The 17559-nt window shown below is 37.0% G+C and overlaps 1 protein-coding gene across 2 annotated transcripts in view; it reads left to right on the plus strand.

Moving 5' to 3' along the window:
• The window catches only part of Rock2 (Rho associated coiled-coil containing protein kinase 2), a 98087-nt gene that overhangs the window by 57994 nt on the left and 22534 nt on the right, over positions 1–17559 (plus strand). For both annotated transcript variants that reach the window (XM_027424668.2, XM_035447462.1), the window contains 13 exons: positions 720–864; positions 2661–2799; positions 3995–4086; positions 5281–5440; positions 6769–6829; positions 7596–7607; positions 9609–9688; positions 9848–9896; positions 10544–10679; positions 10769–10860; positions 11067–11313; positions 12089–12195; positions 14828–14987. In XM_027424668.2, coding sequence (XP_027280469.1) covers positions 720–864; positions 2661–2799; positions 3995–4086; positions 5281–5440; positions 6769–6829; positions 7596–7607; positions 9609–9688; positions 9848–9896; positions 10544–10679; positions 10769–10860; positions 11067–11313; positions 12089–12195; positions 14828–14987 — 1480 coding nt within the window. The remainder of the gene's footprint in view (positions 1–719; positions 865–2660; positions 2800–3994; positions 4087–5280; positions 5441–6768; positions 6830–7595; positions 7608–9608; positions 9689–9847; positions 9897–10543; positions 10680–10768; positions 10861–11066; positions 11314–12088; positions 12196–14827; positions 14988–17559) is intronic.

Here is a 17559-nt window from a genome sequence, read left to right on the forward strand (position 1 = left end):
GCTGGAGACCCAGAGGCAGAAGGATCCCTGGGCTGTGCCTGGTGCTAGTCTAGCCAGTGACCAGCATTGTCCTCTGGCTTATACACACAGAAGCACACAAACATGAGCATGTACACGTTTTACACATACACAGGCTTAAAAGAAGACACTCACAGAAAGTATCTTACCCAACAAAACCAAACACAGGTAAAGGTGTTGAATCACTTTGCCAAATATGTTGATGACACAATTACGTGATTAGAAATACATAAAGTTAAGAAGCATCAAACCTTGATGGTCTTTTAGTTTAAATGTTTACTAAGTTTCTTCAGTCTGTCTTGATAAACTCTAAACCACTTCTTAACCTCATTGTAAGGGCTTCTGCTTCTTTTCAAAATAGCAAAGTTGCTTTTTTCCTAATGAGTCTTTTGTTTTCCCCATGTTGTGTCATTAAGATCACATTTTGTACCCCTCTTTATTATGTAATAAATAAACCACAAAAGTTGTTGGTTTTCATAGTCTTGGCAGCCCACTGCCTTTTCCTTTTTCCTTGTATGAAAACTTACTCTGGTCCCCCTGACCCAGACTTTTCTATGCATTTGGCGGAGTGTGTATCTCCTGAGTCCTAAAGCCAGGTTAGCAGTGATGTGTCACTGTCTGATAACAAATCAGTCGTCTCTGTGTGTATTCACCTTTGTCTGGTTGTTCAGCTTTGTTTTTTAATTCTGCTGTTTACCCAGACAGGCATGGTGCATTGCGATACAGCAGTTGGAACTCCTGATTACATATCACCTGAGGTTCTGAAATCCCAAGGTGGCGATGGTTACTATGGGCGAGAATGTGATTGGTGGTCTGTAGGTGTTTTCCTTTTTGAGATGCTAGTGGGTAAGTCACAACACCTTATAGTTCAGTCAAGAATTGGAGAATGTAAAGGAATTGTGGTTTACAACCGGATGTAGAGCTGGCGAGATGATTTAAGGGGTAAAAGCACTGGTTGCCCAGCCTGATGATCTGGGTTTGATCTCTAGGACTCAGGTGCAGATGGAAGAGAATCATTACCTGCTAATTGTTCTCTGATTTTCACCTGTGAATGTGACCTATGCATGTGTGCACATGCTCACACATGCACATGCCAATATATAAGTAAAGGAAGTAGAACCTGATAGAAGAAGTGCAGTGACTGAAAAGTCCACCGTGGAAAGAAATTATGCTGTATGTTGGTAGGAAGTTTTCTCTTAGTAGATCCTTTTTTATTTTTTAAATATTTTTCTATAGCTGGTGCTGACCTCAAACTCAAAATCTGTTACCTCAGCCTCTTTCATGCTGAGATTGCAGATGTGCCACTACTCATCACTAGATCTTTTTTTAAATTAAAGCAGTATTAGAACAAGAACAAATTTACAGCTTTTGTAGGCCTCCACTAATCTCTTAATCCCTTGGAGCTGGGGTTCCAGGCAGCTGTGGCATGGGTGCTAGGAACCAAACTCTGGAAGAAGAGTTAGAAGCAAATGCTCTTAACTGCTGAGCCATCGTTCCAGCCCCAATAGTTTACAAGGTGGTTCTTTTTAAAGATTTATTTACTTCGTGTGTGTGTGTGTGTGTGTGTGTGTGTGTGTGTTGTGTGTGTGTGTGTGTGTGTGTGTGTGTCAAATGGTTAAAGAGGACAAAAAGGCATTGATGCCCCTGCAGCTGAAGACCAGTTGGTTTTGAACACCTGACACGGGTGCTGGGAACTGAGATTTTGCATGCTCTTAGCCACTTAAGCTATCTCACTAGCCCCAAGGTATCTTAATAATCTTTTTCTTATAAATATTTTAAATGGTTCAGTAAATATTTAAGTAAATGTTAGTATTTGTTCCAATAGTTACAAGGAACTAAAAGCATTCTTTAGTTCATGTAATCTATGTCATTGAATTATAAACTGTGTTTTATTTACTATTTGTATATGTTTTCAGGCTTTTATTAGTTAGAGACATGATTTCTCTATGTACCCTTGGCTGCCCTGGAACTCAGCACATAAACAAATACATATTCTTTATGTTCCTCCTCTTCTTCCTCCTCCTCCTTCTCTTTTTTCTTCTCTTCCTTCTCCTCCTTTCTTTTTTTCAGACACACTCTCAGGTAGACCAGGCTGGCCTGGAATTCATAACAGATCCAACTGGAGCGCTGGGATTAAGGTGTGCGCAATCACTTTATAATTAGTTCATCACAGTGAGATGAATTACAAAATTATTTTCAGTTAGGTTTTTAATATATAATTTTTCTTTTTTGTTTGGTTTGGTTTTCGTTTTGTTTGTTTGTTTGTTTTGAGATGGGATCTTTCTATGTAGCTCTGGCTGTCCTGGAACTCATTGTGTAGATCAGGCTGGTCTGAACTCACAGAGATCTACCTGCTTCTGTCCCCCGAGTTCCAGGAATAAAGATGTGCACCACTACACCTGATCCCAAGATACAGTATTTCAATTAGAGGAAACTTAGAGGCAAATTTATTTTTTCAAAGGTGGAAGGTCATTGGTATGTTTACATTTTATATGTATTCTGTTATTTCCACTGTGATTCTTGGCATATAGGCCATTTATTCTTTCATGCAAGAAGATGGATTTAAACTTAAGATACTTAAATGTTATATGAAAAGTATTTAACTTTTATTCCACTCATTGCTGTCTGTCTTTAAAATTTAGGGGATACTCCATTTTATGCGGATTCACTTGTAGGAACCTACAGCAAAATTATGGATCATAAAAATTCACTGTGTTTCCCTGAAGATACAGAAATTTCTAAACATGCTAAGAATCTCATCTGTGCCTTCTTAACAGACAGGTAAATATATACAGTTTCTTTGTGATGGAACCCTTTTACATTAGTAATTTGCAGAAGTAAAAGTATGTTTGCTTTATAAACATAGGAAATCAACCTCTGTTGTTATCCTAGTTGCATTTAATTCTGGTTTAGCCCCCCCACACACATACAACTTAAGCCTGGTGTGGGGTTACCTTCATCATTTTGTGAATACTGACCTAATTATCATCTAATTTATATCTTCATCTTTATGTCTATAAAGATGCATAAATGATTTAATAAATGAATATATTTGAAAGATAAAATTTATGTCTCACATTTTACCCTCTTATGAAGTAATTCATATTACTCTTGATTGTATAACTTTGAGAGGACAGCTTGGTAGTTTATAATTTTAAGAACTATTTGTTTAAAGGTTGGGGAGGTGGCACATGCCTTTAATCCCAGCACTGATTTTTAAAAAAAGATGAACAAAAGTGTGAAAGCTGCCTTAGAAAGAGTGAGGAAGCTATTTGATTTTTCCTTGGTTTCTCTATTCATTTGCTGAAGAGAACTTTAAGTTTTGTTAGTTATATGATTGATGACAAGCCAACATTGATAAAATATAACCTGAGGAATGTTTGCTAGAGTTGGTAAGGATTTCATTATAACATGGGGTGCAAACTGCAAATTCACCAGAAACACGCATTTGATGATTTGTATTTCCATCCAGTTTTCAGGAATGCTCTGGGGGAGTTAAAGAAATTCTTAATAACCTTTTTTTTTTTTTTCATTTATTCAGAATGATGATTTTAATATAAATGGAGAGAGTGCTTCTAGTAGTAAATATCGGTAGTTCTTTTTAAGAGGAAAAAGATTTTTAACTGGTGCTTCTATGAGAGCAGCCTGAAGTAATGCTTTGCCTAAAGTTGTCCTGAGCTGAGGTCAGTAGGCCATGCAATTTGGCATGTGCAGAGGGAATCTTTTACCTGTTGTATTTATGTTTGATTGACAGCAGAATACCAATGGAAGTGGAGTTTATTTACCATATAGTTTACTCTGCACTACACATCATTATACCTCTTTAATATGTATAGAGGTCAGACACATAGCTTATTTTTGAGAGACATTTAAACTGAAACTTTAAATAAAAGTATTTCAATGTATGATCCTTTGGTGAAAATGTAAAATTAATATTCTTATTTTTCATAATACAATCTTTAACTGCATTGTTTAGGGAGGTACGACTTGGAAGAAATGGGGTAGAAGAAATCAAACAGCATCCTTTCTTTAAGAATGACCAGTGGAATTGGGAAAACATAAGAGAGAGTAAGTCAGTCAATCCAAGCGTTCCATCTTATCACAGTTTGAATATTATAAATTGATTTCATCTTCTGAAATAGCACATGTTTGATAGAATGTGTGATAACTCAGTTTTAAATTGAGAGATCAGCTTTTCCTGTGGCAAAATGTAACTAAATAGTTCATCTCTCTTCTAGTAAACTAGTGTGCATTTTTTTAAGCAACATTTCCCAATTATTTTTGTAATAAAGATCATACATTTCTTAATTTGGCAGTTCTGTGGATCTCAATCATGAAATGTAGTCCTTTTTTTAAAAAAAAATTTACTGATTTTTATTTTATGTACATTGGTATTTTCCCTGCATGTATATCTGTCTGAGGGCATTGGATCCCCTGGAACAGGAGTTACAGACAGGTGTGAGCTGCATTGTGGGTGCTGGGAATTGAACCCACGTTCTCTGGAAGAACAGCCAGTTTTCTTAACCACCGTGCCCTTTTTTTTTTTTTTTTTGTGGCTTTTCGAGACAGGGTTTCTCTGTGTAGCTTTGGAGCCTGTCCTGAAACTCCTTCTGTATACCAGGCTGGCCTCGAATTCAGAGATCCCTGCCTCTGCCTCCCAACTACTGGGGTTAAAGGTGTGCACCACCACCGCTCAGCTGAAATGTTTTCCTTTTAACTTGAGTACTTAAGTTGAAAAATTAGTTACTTTTTAAGACCATATTCTGACAAAACATATTTACTTTCATGTGTATAATGTTGATTTGTTTTAAGAGTAAGAAATATTTCTGCTTTAAAAGTGTAGAAAACTAAGCCAGGCAGTGGTGATGTACACCTTTAATCCCAGCACTTGGGAGGCAGACTCAGGTGGATCTCTGTGAGTTCGAGGTCAGCCTGGTCTACAGAGTTAGTTTCAAGACAGCCAGAGAAACCCTGTCTCAAAAAAACATACAAACCCCAAAATGTATAAAACTGAGGATCCTCTACAATACATGTCTATTACTGCTACTTGTAATTTTTAGCTCCTAGAATAATAGAATAAACCTTCCTTGTTTGATGTATTTGCCTGTATTTAAAGCTGATATAATAGAGTAATAAATTACTTACAATGGGCTATTTCTATGAAATGACAGATGGAAGATATGTTGCTAGATTTTTGTATAAAATGAAGGTTAGTTGATCTTGTTTTGTCTATGAGTGAAGTAATACTTTTTTTCCTCCCAGCGGCAGCTCCAGTGGTGCCTGAGCTCAGCAGTGACATAGACAGCAGCAACTTTGATGACATTGAGGACGACAAAGGAGATGTAGAGACCTTCCCAATTCCAAAAGCTTTTGTGGGAAATCAGCTGCCTTTTATAGGATTTACCTACTTTAGAGAGAATTTGTATGTGATTTATTTATTAAAAATTTTTATTATCAGAGCCTAGCTGTAAGGTTTTTGCCTATGGACTGTCTAAACTACTTTTAACATTATTTCATCATTTGATGTTTGAATGTTAGATTTTATTCATCTATAAATGATCAAAAGGCACTGTCATATTCTTTTGAAGATAGGCAGTAAGAACAGATGCTTGATTTTGATGGAGTTTATTATCTCATGCAGGATATAAGAGAATTGCAGAATTATAAAGAAATGTAGGAGGTGACATTTACCATTAAAAAGATTATCCCAGTGGATGTTCTGCTAAGGGAATTTTGGCTAGTAAGCAAGGAGGAGCCACTGAAAACTGTTAAATACTGGAATCAAATATTAAAAATGTGAGAAACTTCTTGGTACACCCACATGTAATGATGAGAATGACAGCTGTTAACAGTTGTTCAGGTTTGAGGTGCTTCCTAGGATGAGATAACAAAACCAGGAAAAGCTCAGGCAAATGAAGATGGGTTGGTCATCTTCCTAATAATAACGCTCTAAGACTTTTTAAAGTTCTGAGCAAAAGAAGGGTATTGGACTGGGGGGATGACTCAGTAGTTAAGAGGATTGACTGCTCTTCCAGAGGGTCCAGGTTTGATTCTGAGAACCCATATAGTAGCTCAGCACCATCTATAATTCCTGTTCCAGGGATCCAGTGCCCTCCTCTGGCCTCTTGGTGCACAGACAAACATTCAGATGAAACACCTGTACACACAAAATTAAAGAATATATGTTTTTAAAAAAGAGTATCAGGATAAAAGAAACTTATGCGTGTTTATAGATGGTGGGAAGGACACACCTGAAGGAGAAATGGATAGTAATATCAAAATGATGACTTAGGGGCTGACAAGATGGCTTAGTAGAGAAGGCACTTGTTGCTGAGCCTGAAGACCTACGTGGTGGAAAGAGAACCAACTCCCACAAATTGACCTCTGACCTCTGTACCAATCTCCTGTCATTAGTGTACATGAGCACACAACAATAAATGAGTGTAATAAATTGTTAAGGTTTTTAAAAGTTGATCTAAAATTACAACATCGAGCTCTTATGTTATCTTTGCCAAAAAGAAGAGATGTTCCTTTCTAAAAGAAACAGAATATAATCATTATGGAAACGCAAGTAGGATGAAGAGGTCCATGTAGTAGCACTAGTCCTAACAGAGTTGAGCCTGGGCGCCTCCTATGCAGAGGCAGAGAGTTGTGACTGCCCAGCAGCAGAATTAAGTGTTGCACCTAGAATGTTTAAGTAAGAGTTGAAATAAGGTGAAATGTGAAAAATCTTTCCTTCTGTCTTTCCAGATTATTAAGTGACTCTCCATCTTGTAGAGAAAATGATGCAATACAAACAAGGAAAAGTGAAGTATGTATACATTTTTACTGTTACTTTCTTTAGTTACATGTTCAAATACACTAAAAAAAACTGTTTACTTCTATTTTCTGGGTATGAGTGTTTTGCCTGTATTTCTGTCTGTTTACTGTGTGCATATAATGTTAGTGGAGACCAGAAGAGGGTTGGAGCCCCTGACACTGGAGTTACAGATAGTTCTAACAAGCGGATTCTGGGAACTGAACCCAGATCCTCTGAGGAGCAGCCAGTGCCCTTAGCTGGTGGACCATCTCTCCAGCCCCGTCATACCACTGGTTTTTTAAAGTTCACTTGATAATTCTTTGTGAACCATGAGCTACTATTCTTTTAAGTGTAAAGTCTTGTGCAGCACAACTTTTAAGTAATTCATTTATGTCAATATGTGCTTTCAGCTTCATTCAGTAGCAAGAGTGATAGATTTATAAATAGCTCTGATACCAGTTAGAAGATGTTATGATCTTAGTGCTGTAAAAGAGTACACATACTAAAAAGTGTGGTGTAGAAGTCAGGGAGTGATTCAGCTTCTGAGTTCCTGTTTACTAATGTATTTATATAAAGAACTGTCAATCAGAGTGTTAAAATATCTTGTGACTGCATACAAAGCTAAATCATTCACATAAAAGTGTAAGTTACAATGCTAATTTTTCTTCAAACTTAAAGGTAGAAAAGCCTGTTGGATAATTTTGGAACAGTATAGGACTTTTATAAAAATATAACAAGCACTAAATGTTCTCTGTCTTTTCTTTTTTTTCCTGAATAGGAAAGTCAAGAGGTACGTTGTCAAATATACTGAAAAGGAGACAAACACATGTTTTAAGCTAGTCATAGTCTGCTTCCCATTTGGAGTACTGCGTCTGCCCAAGAGACTTCCCATCCTTTTTTCTGCCAAGTACCCTTTTATTATTTTTTCTTACGAATCTATTGTTTAAAATGAGTTATGTAATTTTTTTTTTTTTTTTAACGAGGGACATGTAATAGTATGTTCTGAGTATTACAGTAGCCAAAAGTACTTATCTTGACTCACTCATTAGCCTGTATTTTCTTTAAAACAAAAAATACTATTGTTTGGAAAGTGGTTTGGTGTATATGTATTGAAGAGGATAATGTTAGTTGACTCACATGTTTAGTATATTTTGAGCATGATTGAATGTTTATATGAATTTACTTGTATGGAGGCCAGTAGTCAGTATCTTCCTCCATACGGGGGTGGGGTGGGGGGATGGGGGAGTGTTTCAGTATACCTGGAGCTCAGAGATTAAGCCAGACTGGCTGGCCAGCAAGCCCCAGAGATCTGCTTGTTTCTGTCACACTTCCCCCAAACACCCCTTCCCTCAGTACTGGAGTTAGAGACTGGAGCCTCTGTGACTTGATTTTGTTGTTTTATTTGGTTGGTTGGTGTTTTGTTTTGGAGACCAGTCTCAGTTTGTAGCCTTAGCCGACCTAGAGCTCATCCTCTAGATCCAGTTGGCCTCTCCCTGCCTCAGCCTCTCCAGTGTTGGGGACTAACATGCCTCCACTTTGCCATCTGTGGTAGGGATCCAGACTCAGATCTCTGTGCTTATGCAGTAAGCAGCTCACTGGCTGAGCCATCTCCTCAGCTCTTAGCCTATACTTGTGTTAGACAATAGAGGAGTTGTTTGATTGTTTGTTGATTTTAAGATGAATGGAATATTTAAGACACCCCAGGGAACATACTCATTAGAACCTTGGCTTTGGTGTACCTGCCTTGGCCTGAGTATTCACCTTGTTGAATTTCATTTAACCAAGTGGATATAGCACAACTACCATTGTTGTTCTTATTTTGAGGCCTGGAACTCAGTATGTACAATAGGCTGGCCTTGAACTCCCAGAAGTGCTCCTTCCTCTGCCTCCTGGGAGGTGTAAAGGCATGTGTCACCACACCTAGGAGATACTGTCTTATGTATTTTGTTCCTGTTAATGGGACAACACTTGTAAAGTACCTGATATTGCATCCAAGGCACCATAGGATCTCAAAAAGTTAAATCCTTAAAACAAAGCAAAAACAAAAACAAAAGGGAAGGTGCTGGTGGACATACCTTTGATTCTATCACTCAGAAGCAGAGGCAGGTGGATCTGTCAGGCGAAGGCCAGCTGGCTACATAGCAGTTCCAGACTACCCAGAGCTACATAGTGAGATCCTGTCTCCAAACAAGGAAAAAACTGTGGTGCTGGAAGATAGCTCAGTGATTAAGAGTGGTTATTGCTCTAGTAGAGAACCTGTGTTCAATTCCCAGCACCCATGTGGTGGCTTCAGTTGGAAGGGATCTGATGCCCTCTTCTGGCCTCCAAGAGCTCCTGTACAGATGTGGTGCACTTTAAAATCATGCAGGTATACACATGCATGTAAAAAGATAGTAATTTTTTTTTAAAGAGTATTTCAAATGTGTTACTTAGTAGTTTTTAGCATTTTAACTTGCTTAAAACAGCTAATAAAAGGTAAGGATTTGAAATAGGATTAGCTATCATTTACACAAGATTCATTAAATCTTTCATAGTAATGTTCTTATCACTGTGTAGGAAATCACAAAAGAGCTTATTACTGTAAATGTATTCATACACATATGTGTACTGTGAAGGAAAGAGCGGGAGTTAAGGGCCCTTTCCCTCTGAGTCAGAGTCACACTAGCAGGCACCAATCCTGTGTGTATTCTTACAGAGGTCTATAAGTACAAAGGTAAATAGGGAACATTGCTTACTTGAAGCCTCTCATCTTTGTTATCAAAACTTATAATTTCTTATAATTTTTTGACAGATTCAGAAAAAATTATATGCACTAGAAGAAAACCTTAGCAGTGAATTGCAAGCCAAGGAGGAGCTGGAACAGAAGTGCAAGTATGCTGCCAAGCAGTGCATTTAAAATTGAAGCTTAAACACAGTACTGAAAGTGAAAAAGCGCAAATAAATTATATAAGTGCTGTCTCAACTAATAGACTGTGCTTTTATCGTAAACTACAATTATTTTATTTATTGCTTCTTTCTGAAATTCTTTAGATCTATTAATACTCGCCTAGAGAAAACAGCAAAGGAGCTAGAAGAGGAGGTAAAAATTTCCTATACTGTATTAGCATTTTTGTTAGTTTGTTTGATATCCACTTAGCTACAGAGTTCCCAGAGTAGCATGCAGTACATAGCATTAAAACCTACCTGAGTCATAAATAAACAAGATGGAAATCACTGCAGGGTGACTTCTCTTACTTAGGCTTACTTTGGCAATTTGATAATTTAGTGTAGCTATTTCAAGGTTTTTTTTTTTTTTTGTATGATGGTATATATGTCTGTAAATGTCATAATGAAACTATTACTTTGTATACTAACTTAAAAATTAATTTTAAAAATTTGCTTTTATATGATTATTAGGATGGCTGGTATACTTTAAAAACAGGAAATAATTCATTTTTAAGAATTACTGATATTAATAACATTTTAGGTCCATGGGATCAAATAGTGATAGTTCATAGTGATAGAAAGTTTCAGAAAGCTTGATTATTAATGGTATAATAGATTGAATATTTATTTTAATTTTGATTATCTCATTGTAGTATGCTACTTTGCAAACATGGGGAACATAATTATTTTTTAATTTTAACAAAACAATTTTAGGTCTCTATGTGTTTGAGATTACTGATGGGTTTTGATCTGATGTCTTTGCCCATTTCCTTTTGATGATAATGTTAATCGTTATTTCAGATTACCTTTAGGAAAAACGTGGAGTCGGCACTGAGACAGTTGGAAAGAGAAAAGGCCCTTCTTCAGCACAAAAATGCAGAATATCAGCGGAAAGCTGATCATGAAGCTGACAAGAAACGGAATTTAGAAAATGATGGTTTGTGATATAAAATAATAAATGTTTAAGAAAAATATTGAATGTCTATGTTGTATTGAGGCTTGCTACTAAAATGCTTTGTTTCATAGTTAACAGCTTAAAAGATCAACTTGAAGATTTGAAGAAAAGAAACCAGAGCTCTCAGATATCCACTGAGAAGGTCAATCAGCTCCAGAAACAAGTAGGTGGTCTGTGTGTGGAGTACTGAGTCTGTCCACAACTGTTAATGCTGACTGCAATGTTGCCAAGCTCTTAGCTCTAATATTTAAGGGGATGATACGTGGAGTCTTCATTTAAGTAGTCTGTAACAAGATAATAAATTGATGTACTATGTTATTCACTGTGTTACATCTGTGCTTATCTGCTTGCTTTTGAATTGGATAACAGCTGGATGAAGCTAATGCTTTGCTGCGATCAGAGTCTGACACTGCAGCAAGGTTAAGAAAAACCCAGGCAGAAAGTTCCAAACAGATTCAGCAGCTGGAATCTAACAATAGAGATCTACAAGATAAAAACTGCCTGCTTGAGACTGCCAAGTTAAAGCTTGAAAAGGAATTTATCAATCTTCAATCAGCTCTAGAATCTGAAAGGAGGGACCGGACCCATGGATCAGAAATAATTCATGATTTACAAGGTATAAAAAAGCAGTAGTTGTATTTGATATGATTTTTGATAATTCATGATTTTGAAATAACTTTAGATGAATAATAAATAACCTGGGGTTTTTTGTTTGTCACGTTGCTTTTTGTTTTTCAAGACAGGGTTTCTCTGTATAGACCTAGATGTCCTGGAATCAGGCTGGCCTCAAATGCAGAGATCTGCCTGACTACCTGGGATTAAAGTCGTGTGCCAACACTCCCAGCTTCTGTGTGTGTGTGTGTGTGTGTGTGTGTGTGTGTGTGTTGTGTGTGTGTTTATTTGTTTGCTTTTTATGAAGTATTTGTTAGTAAAGTTAGAGCCTTGGGCTAGAGACAGCTTAGTTGTTTAAGAGCACATATTGCTAAGAAGTTTAGTTCTTAGCACTTTTACCAGGAGGCTCACAGTCTGCCTGCAATTCCAGCTTCAGTGATTTCCAAGGCTCTCTTCTGGCTTCCTTGAACACTGCACTCATATGTACAAACCCATCCTCAGACACAAACACATAGACATAAGTAAAATAAAAATTACAAAATAATATTAGGACATTGCAAGTATATTGCTAAAAAATTTATGAACAAAAGATACACTTTCAAATAGTATTTATTAGATTTAAATGGTCAATTGAGTTCTAGCTAAATTAATTTTTAAAGTACTGTTCTGACAGGTTAAAAAATTCTTGCTCACAAATAACAACTTCAAAATATGAGGTAGATAATTTTTAACTGAATGCATGTTGAGTATGTTGTTTTAAGCAATGTTTGAATTTTTAGGTAGAATATCTGGGCTGGAAGAAGATTTGAAGACTGGCAAAGCCTTGCTAACAAAAGTAGAGCTGGAGAAGAGACAGCTGCAGGAGAAGCTCACTGACCTAGAGAAGGTAAGCATGGCACACTGTACTTTGTGTGTAAGAAGAGGACAGTGCGATTTTAGATGAGAAAAGGGAATAATTAAAAATTCATTCACTAGGTAGAATATTTTCACAGATACATGGACTTTTCTGTTTGGACTTGACTATATAAATAGGGACGACTACTTTAATACCATTTAGGCAGCCTTTGGTATGCTAGATTACATGAAGGAAGGGACTTGGTGTATATAATGATGCTATTTTAGACACCCAGGGGAAATTCAGACTTTTTCAAATTTTACTTTTTTATATTTTGCATTTGAATGCTATGCATATAATTCTATCTGCCAGAAGAGGGCCTTATATCCTATTTGGCTGTGAGCTACCACGTGGTTGCTGGGAATTGAACTCAGGACCCCTGGAAGAGCAGCCAGTGCTCTTAACCCCTGAGCCATCTCTCCAGCCCCAGAAATTCAGACATTTTAAGATAAATTTTATTCTTTGAGAATTTTATACTGTGTAGGAAAATCCACATTTTGACTGGATAACTTAAAAATTAATATAACACAAAATTAAAATAATGACTTGTACTGGACTGTGGTGGACTTGGGAGGCAGAGGCAGACAGATTTCTGTGAGTTCAAGGCCAGCCTGGTCTACAAAGCAAGTTTGGAAAACCTCAGGGGGAATGTATGACTTGTGACATTGTTAGGTTAGTTTTCTTTTTTCTTTTTGAATACTCAGGGGCCAGAGATTATTTCTAGTTAATATTTTATTTTCATTTGTTTATTCATTGATCTGAATATTTAATGTTTTCTATAGTAGAAATATTAGGATACCATGATGCTTTCAATAATATCACAGTCTGATAGATAATTTTAAAAGTGACAATAAGCTGGTTATGGTGATACAAACCTTTGATCCCAGCAATAGGGAGACAGGCAGGTGGATCTCTGTGAGTTCAACACTAGTTGGGGGCTACCTGGTGAGTGCCAGGCTCAAAAAAATAGTGTAATATTAAAGCCCCTAGGTCAGTGGTTTTCAATCTATGGTTCAAGATTCATTTGGGATGTTGAACAACACTTTCACATGCCTAATACCATCAGAAACACAAATATTTACATTATAATTTATAGCAGTAGCAAATTACAGTTATAAAGTAGCAATGGAAATAATTTTATGATTGGGGGGTCACCACAACATGAGGAACTGTATTAAAGGGTCACAGCATTAGAAAGGTTAAGAACCACTGCCCTAGGTAATTCTAATGTGTTGTATGCAAACAAAATGCTAGCTATTTGTAGAAAATGAACCGGACAGGGTATGTGAGAGAGCAGGGCAGGAGAAGAAGCAGACTTTAGCTGGAGGAGCAGGAACAGTAACAGCATGATTTGTTTGTTCAGTCAGTATTTCTAGAGTATGGTATCTGAGTCATCAAACTAATCCTTTAGGGGTAAGGTAAAGAATACTTCAGGTTTTGTTGCAAATCCTAGGGCATATGTAGAAAATAGATTGACTTCTGTTATCCAAGATTTTCAAACTTAGAACATGTCTGGTTGGGCATGTAGCTCAGTGGTCAAGTACTTGGTTAGCATGTCCAAGACCCTGAGTTCACTCCCCAGCATCACAGAAAAATACCAACTATTTGGGTGGTAGAACACCTTGAGGTTTGTTATTGTTTCATATAGTTAGATTGCAAACATTACTTCTTATTTGTTTGTTTGACTTTGTTTTTGTTTTTCTGAGACAGTTTCTCTGTGTAGCCCTGACTGTCCTGGAACTCACTTTGTAGATCAGGCTGGTTTTGAACTCACAGAGATCCACCTGCTTCTCTCTACTGAATGCAGGGATTAAAGATGTGCGCCACCACTGCCAGTGAACAAACATTGCTTGTTTGTCTTTTTGTGGACCAGGCTAGCTTCAAACTTCCAGATATTTCCCTGACCTTGTCTCCTGAGTGCTGGGTTTAAAGGTCTGGCCATCACGCATGGCTACTAGATAGTTTTTAAAGTTTGAAACATCATGTTTGAGGAAGAGAGACCTTATAGCTAAAGAACACCAGAGGCCTGTAGCTGGGGAGATGGTCCAGCATTTGAGAGTACCTGTTCTGCTTGCAGAGGACCCAGGTTTGGTCCAGCCTTCACAAGGTGGCTCATAACCATCTGTAATTCCAGTTCTAGGGGATCTGTCACCCTCTTCTGACACATGGGCATCAGGCACACATGTGTGTATACATACATATACAGAAGCAACATACAAACACATTTAAAATAAAGTGATAGTTGAAAAAAGAGTAAAACTAGCTTCTGAGAGGTAGCTGGGGAGCCTTCAGAGTGGTAGGAAGGTGAGAGCTAGTTAGGGAGAGTGAGGGGATACATTGTCAATAGCATCAGTGGAGCATGTCTGCAGATAAAAACACAGAATGAGAGAGCCTGAGAAGTTTTGTATGGTGAGAATAGCACTCTAGTCACTTCACTGAAATGAAACAGGCTCAGTTCAGGTCTCAGAACAAAGTGGATGGATGGCAGAAAAGCCGGTGGGTATGTATGTATGTTATAAGAAATTCAGGTGTAGAAAGGAAGGAAGATACTGAACATTGTTTAAAAGCAATTTTAAGATTTTTTGAAATTCTGTTAATAATCACTATTGACAATGTTACATAGGAAAAGAGCAACATGGAAATAGATATGACATACCAACTGAAGGTGATACAGCAGAGTTTAGAGCAAGAAGAAGCGGAACACAAGACCACAAAAGCACGGCTAGCAGACAAAAACAAGATCTATGAATCCATTGAAGAAGCTAAGTCAGAAGCCATGAAAGGTATGCACTGTGAGGTGTGTTCCCAGAACATTTTCCACGAGTTGATTCTAGAGTCAATCTTCACTTTTACAAAATACAATATAATAAATATAAATATAAAATATAATATTGCCAAGTATTGGGAACTGAAAGGAAGAAAATTATCAGGGAAACTAAATATGCTTTTTTGTTTGTTTGTTTGTTTTGTTTTGTTTTTCAAGACAGGGTTTCTCTGTGGCTTTGGAGGCTGTCCTGGAACTAGCTTTTGTAGACCAGGCTGGTCTCAAATTCACAGAGATCCACCTGCCTCTGCCTCCTGAGTGCTGGGATTAAAGGCATGCGCCACCAACGCCCGGCGCTTCCTTTTTTTTTTTTTTTTCCTTTATATCTTTATAACAATTTTTAAGAAACTTAAAGCCCAAATACAAAATCATTCTACCATATTTTTAGGTCTGAAAGAAAGTGATGTTTTAGTGACATTGATGGCATAAGGTATATAATTTGATGTTCTATACTGATGTTTGAGAGATAGGTCCTTTGACATGGTATTTACTGTAGTTTGACATTTCCTCAGGTATGTTACAAAAGTATTAATAGTTATGAAAGACCAAAACTTATACATAATAGCTGGTCCAGCTAGAGCAGTGCTTCTCAATCTTCCTAATGCTTCAACCCTTTAATACAGTTCCTCATGTTTAGTGACCTCCAACTATAAAATTATTTTTGTTGCTACTTCATAACTGTAATTTTGCTACTATGATGAATCATAATTAAATATCTGTGTTTTCCGATGTCTTAGGTTATCCCCGTGAAAGGGTTATTTGATCCTAAGGGGTCACAACCCAGAGATTGAGAACCACTGAGCTAGATAGACTATTTAGGTCACTGAGTTTTTTGGACTCTGACATGCTAAAGATGCCAGTCAGATTTTATTAAAGCCATGTCATACTAATAGATCCCAGAGTTAGCTTCACAGACCAGTCTTTACATTAGAGCTATCTTGGGATAAATTTGTTTCCTAACTATTTACTATTAAAATAGACTTTAAATTCCATAAGTAATCAGTGCTTGAAAATATTTTTATTCAAGTCTTAAAACTCTGGATCAGAAATTTCACTTCTTACTGAGGCAGAATATTATAAACAGCTTATAAGAAGTAGTCTTTCATTCTTTAAATATAATTAACATTTAGATTTTCTTATTACAACCAACTTAGTTTAAAGCACTAATTCAGGGTGATAAATGAAAGAAGTCATGAACAGTGGTGCATTCAGGAGGCAGAAGCAGTTGGGTCTCAGCTGAGGCTACACAGTGAGATCCTGTCTCAAAAAAACAAAAGAGAAATGAAACAGGCCCATTATTTAGAAAGGTCTGATCTGAAGAGATTAAGTTAATGGAGTGTATATATATTTCCTTGTTTATGGCCTAGAAGAGAATTAAGTTGTTTTTGAGGTGCAATTTATATGCGATAAAGTATAAACAGTTTTGATGTTGGTGTTACATCATATGGTGTTACTCATAGCTGCCACCAAGGCAAGATGTAGAATAGGTCTACCACCTCAGTAAGTTTTCTTGTGCTTCTTTCTATTCTCTACGCCAATAATGTGTTTTTTAAAATGAATATATAGATTTATTTATTGTGTAAATGGATGCATTTCTTTTTTTGCTTTTAATTGTCTTTATTTTTAAAATTAGCATGTGGTGACATTGAACTTTTGTGCTTACCCAGTTCTGTGAGTTTTGACATGCGGTGTAGATTTTTGTAACACTCCACAATTGGAATATAGATCTGTTTTGTCAGCTGAAAAACTCATACAGCCTTTCCCAGGCCTACCACCTGTGAGACCATCATCCATCCCTCCAGCTTTGCCTCTCAAGATCATTTTGTATAGCTGAGTGATGGTGGCTCTCTGTGTAGCCCTGGCTGTCCTGGAACTCACCCTTGTAACCAGGGTGGCCTCGAATTCACAGAGATCTGCCTGCCTTCCCCTCCTGAGTGCTGGGATTAAAGTTGTGTTCCACTAATGCATTTATTTTTTGATTATTTTCCAAACTGACAAAAATGAAACAATTCAATATAACTTTTAATTGTTTCTAGTAGTTACTTGGAACACTAATACATGTAGATATGTAGTGACTTCCTTATATTTTACACATATTTACACGCAACATTTAAATATGATAGATGTTATTCAAGCCTGGATCTTGCTCTTTCTACTACATGTTGTCACCTCCATAGATTAAGAACATTGCTTGAAGAAGTAATTATTGCCAGTATGACCTTGTCTAGTTCTCTGTAAAGGGATAATGATGGTATTGTTAGGTTGTGAAAATCAAGTGTGACTATACATATAAAATAATTAGAAATACCATCTACTTAGTAGCATGTAAAGAATGTTTCGTTTATCTGTACACACTTTTAAAGACCCTTCATTAAATAAATATTTTCAGTTCTAGCCAAGGAGATGGCTTGATGGATAAAGTGCTTGCTGTGCATGGATGAGCCCTTGTAAAATCTAGGCAGGCACTCAGGAAATAGAGAGCGGGAGTCCCTGAGGCAAGCCAGAATTAGTGGGTTCCACGTTCACCCCCA

This window comes from Cricetulus griseus, chromosome 7, assembly GCF_003668045.3.
Source record: "Cricetulus griseus strain 17A/GY chromosome 7, alternate assembly CriGri-PICRH-1.0, whole genome shotgun sequence".
Classification (NCBI taxonomy): Eukaryota; Metazoa; Chordata; class Mammalia; order Rodentia; family Cricetidae; genus Cricetulus; species Cricetulus griseus.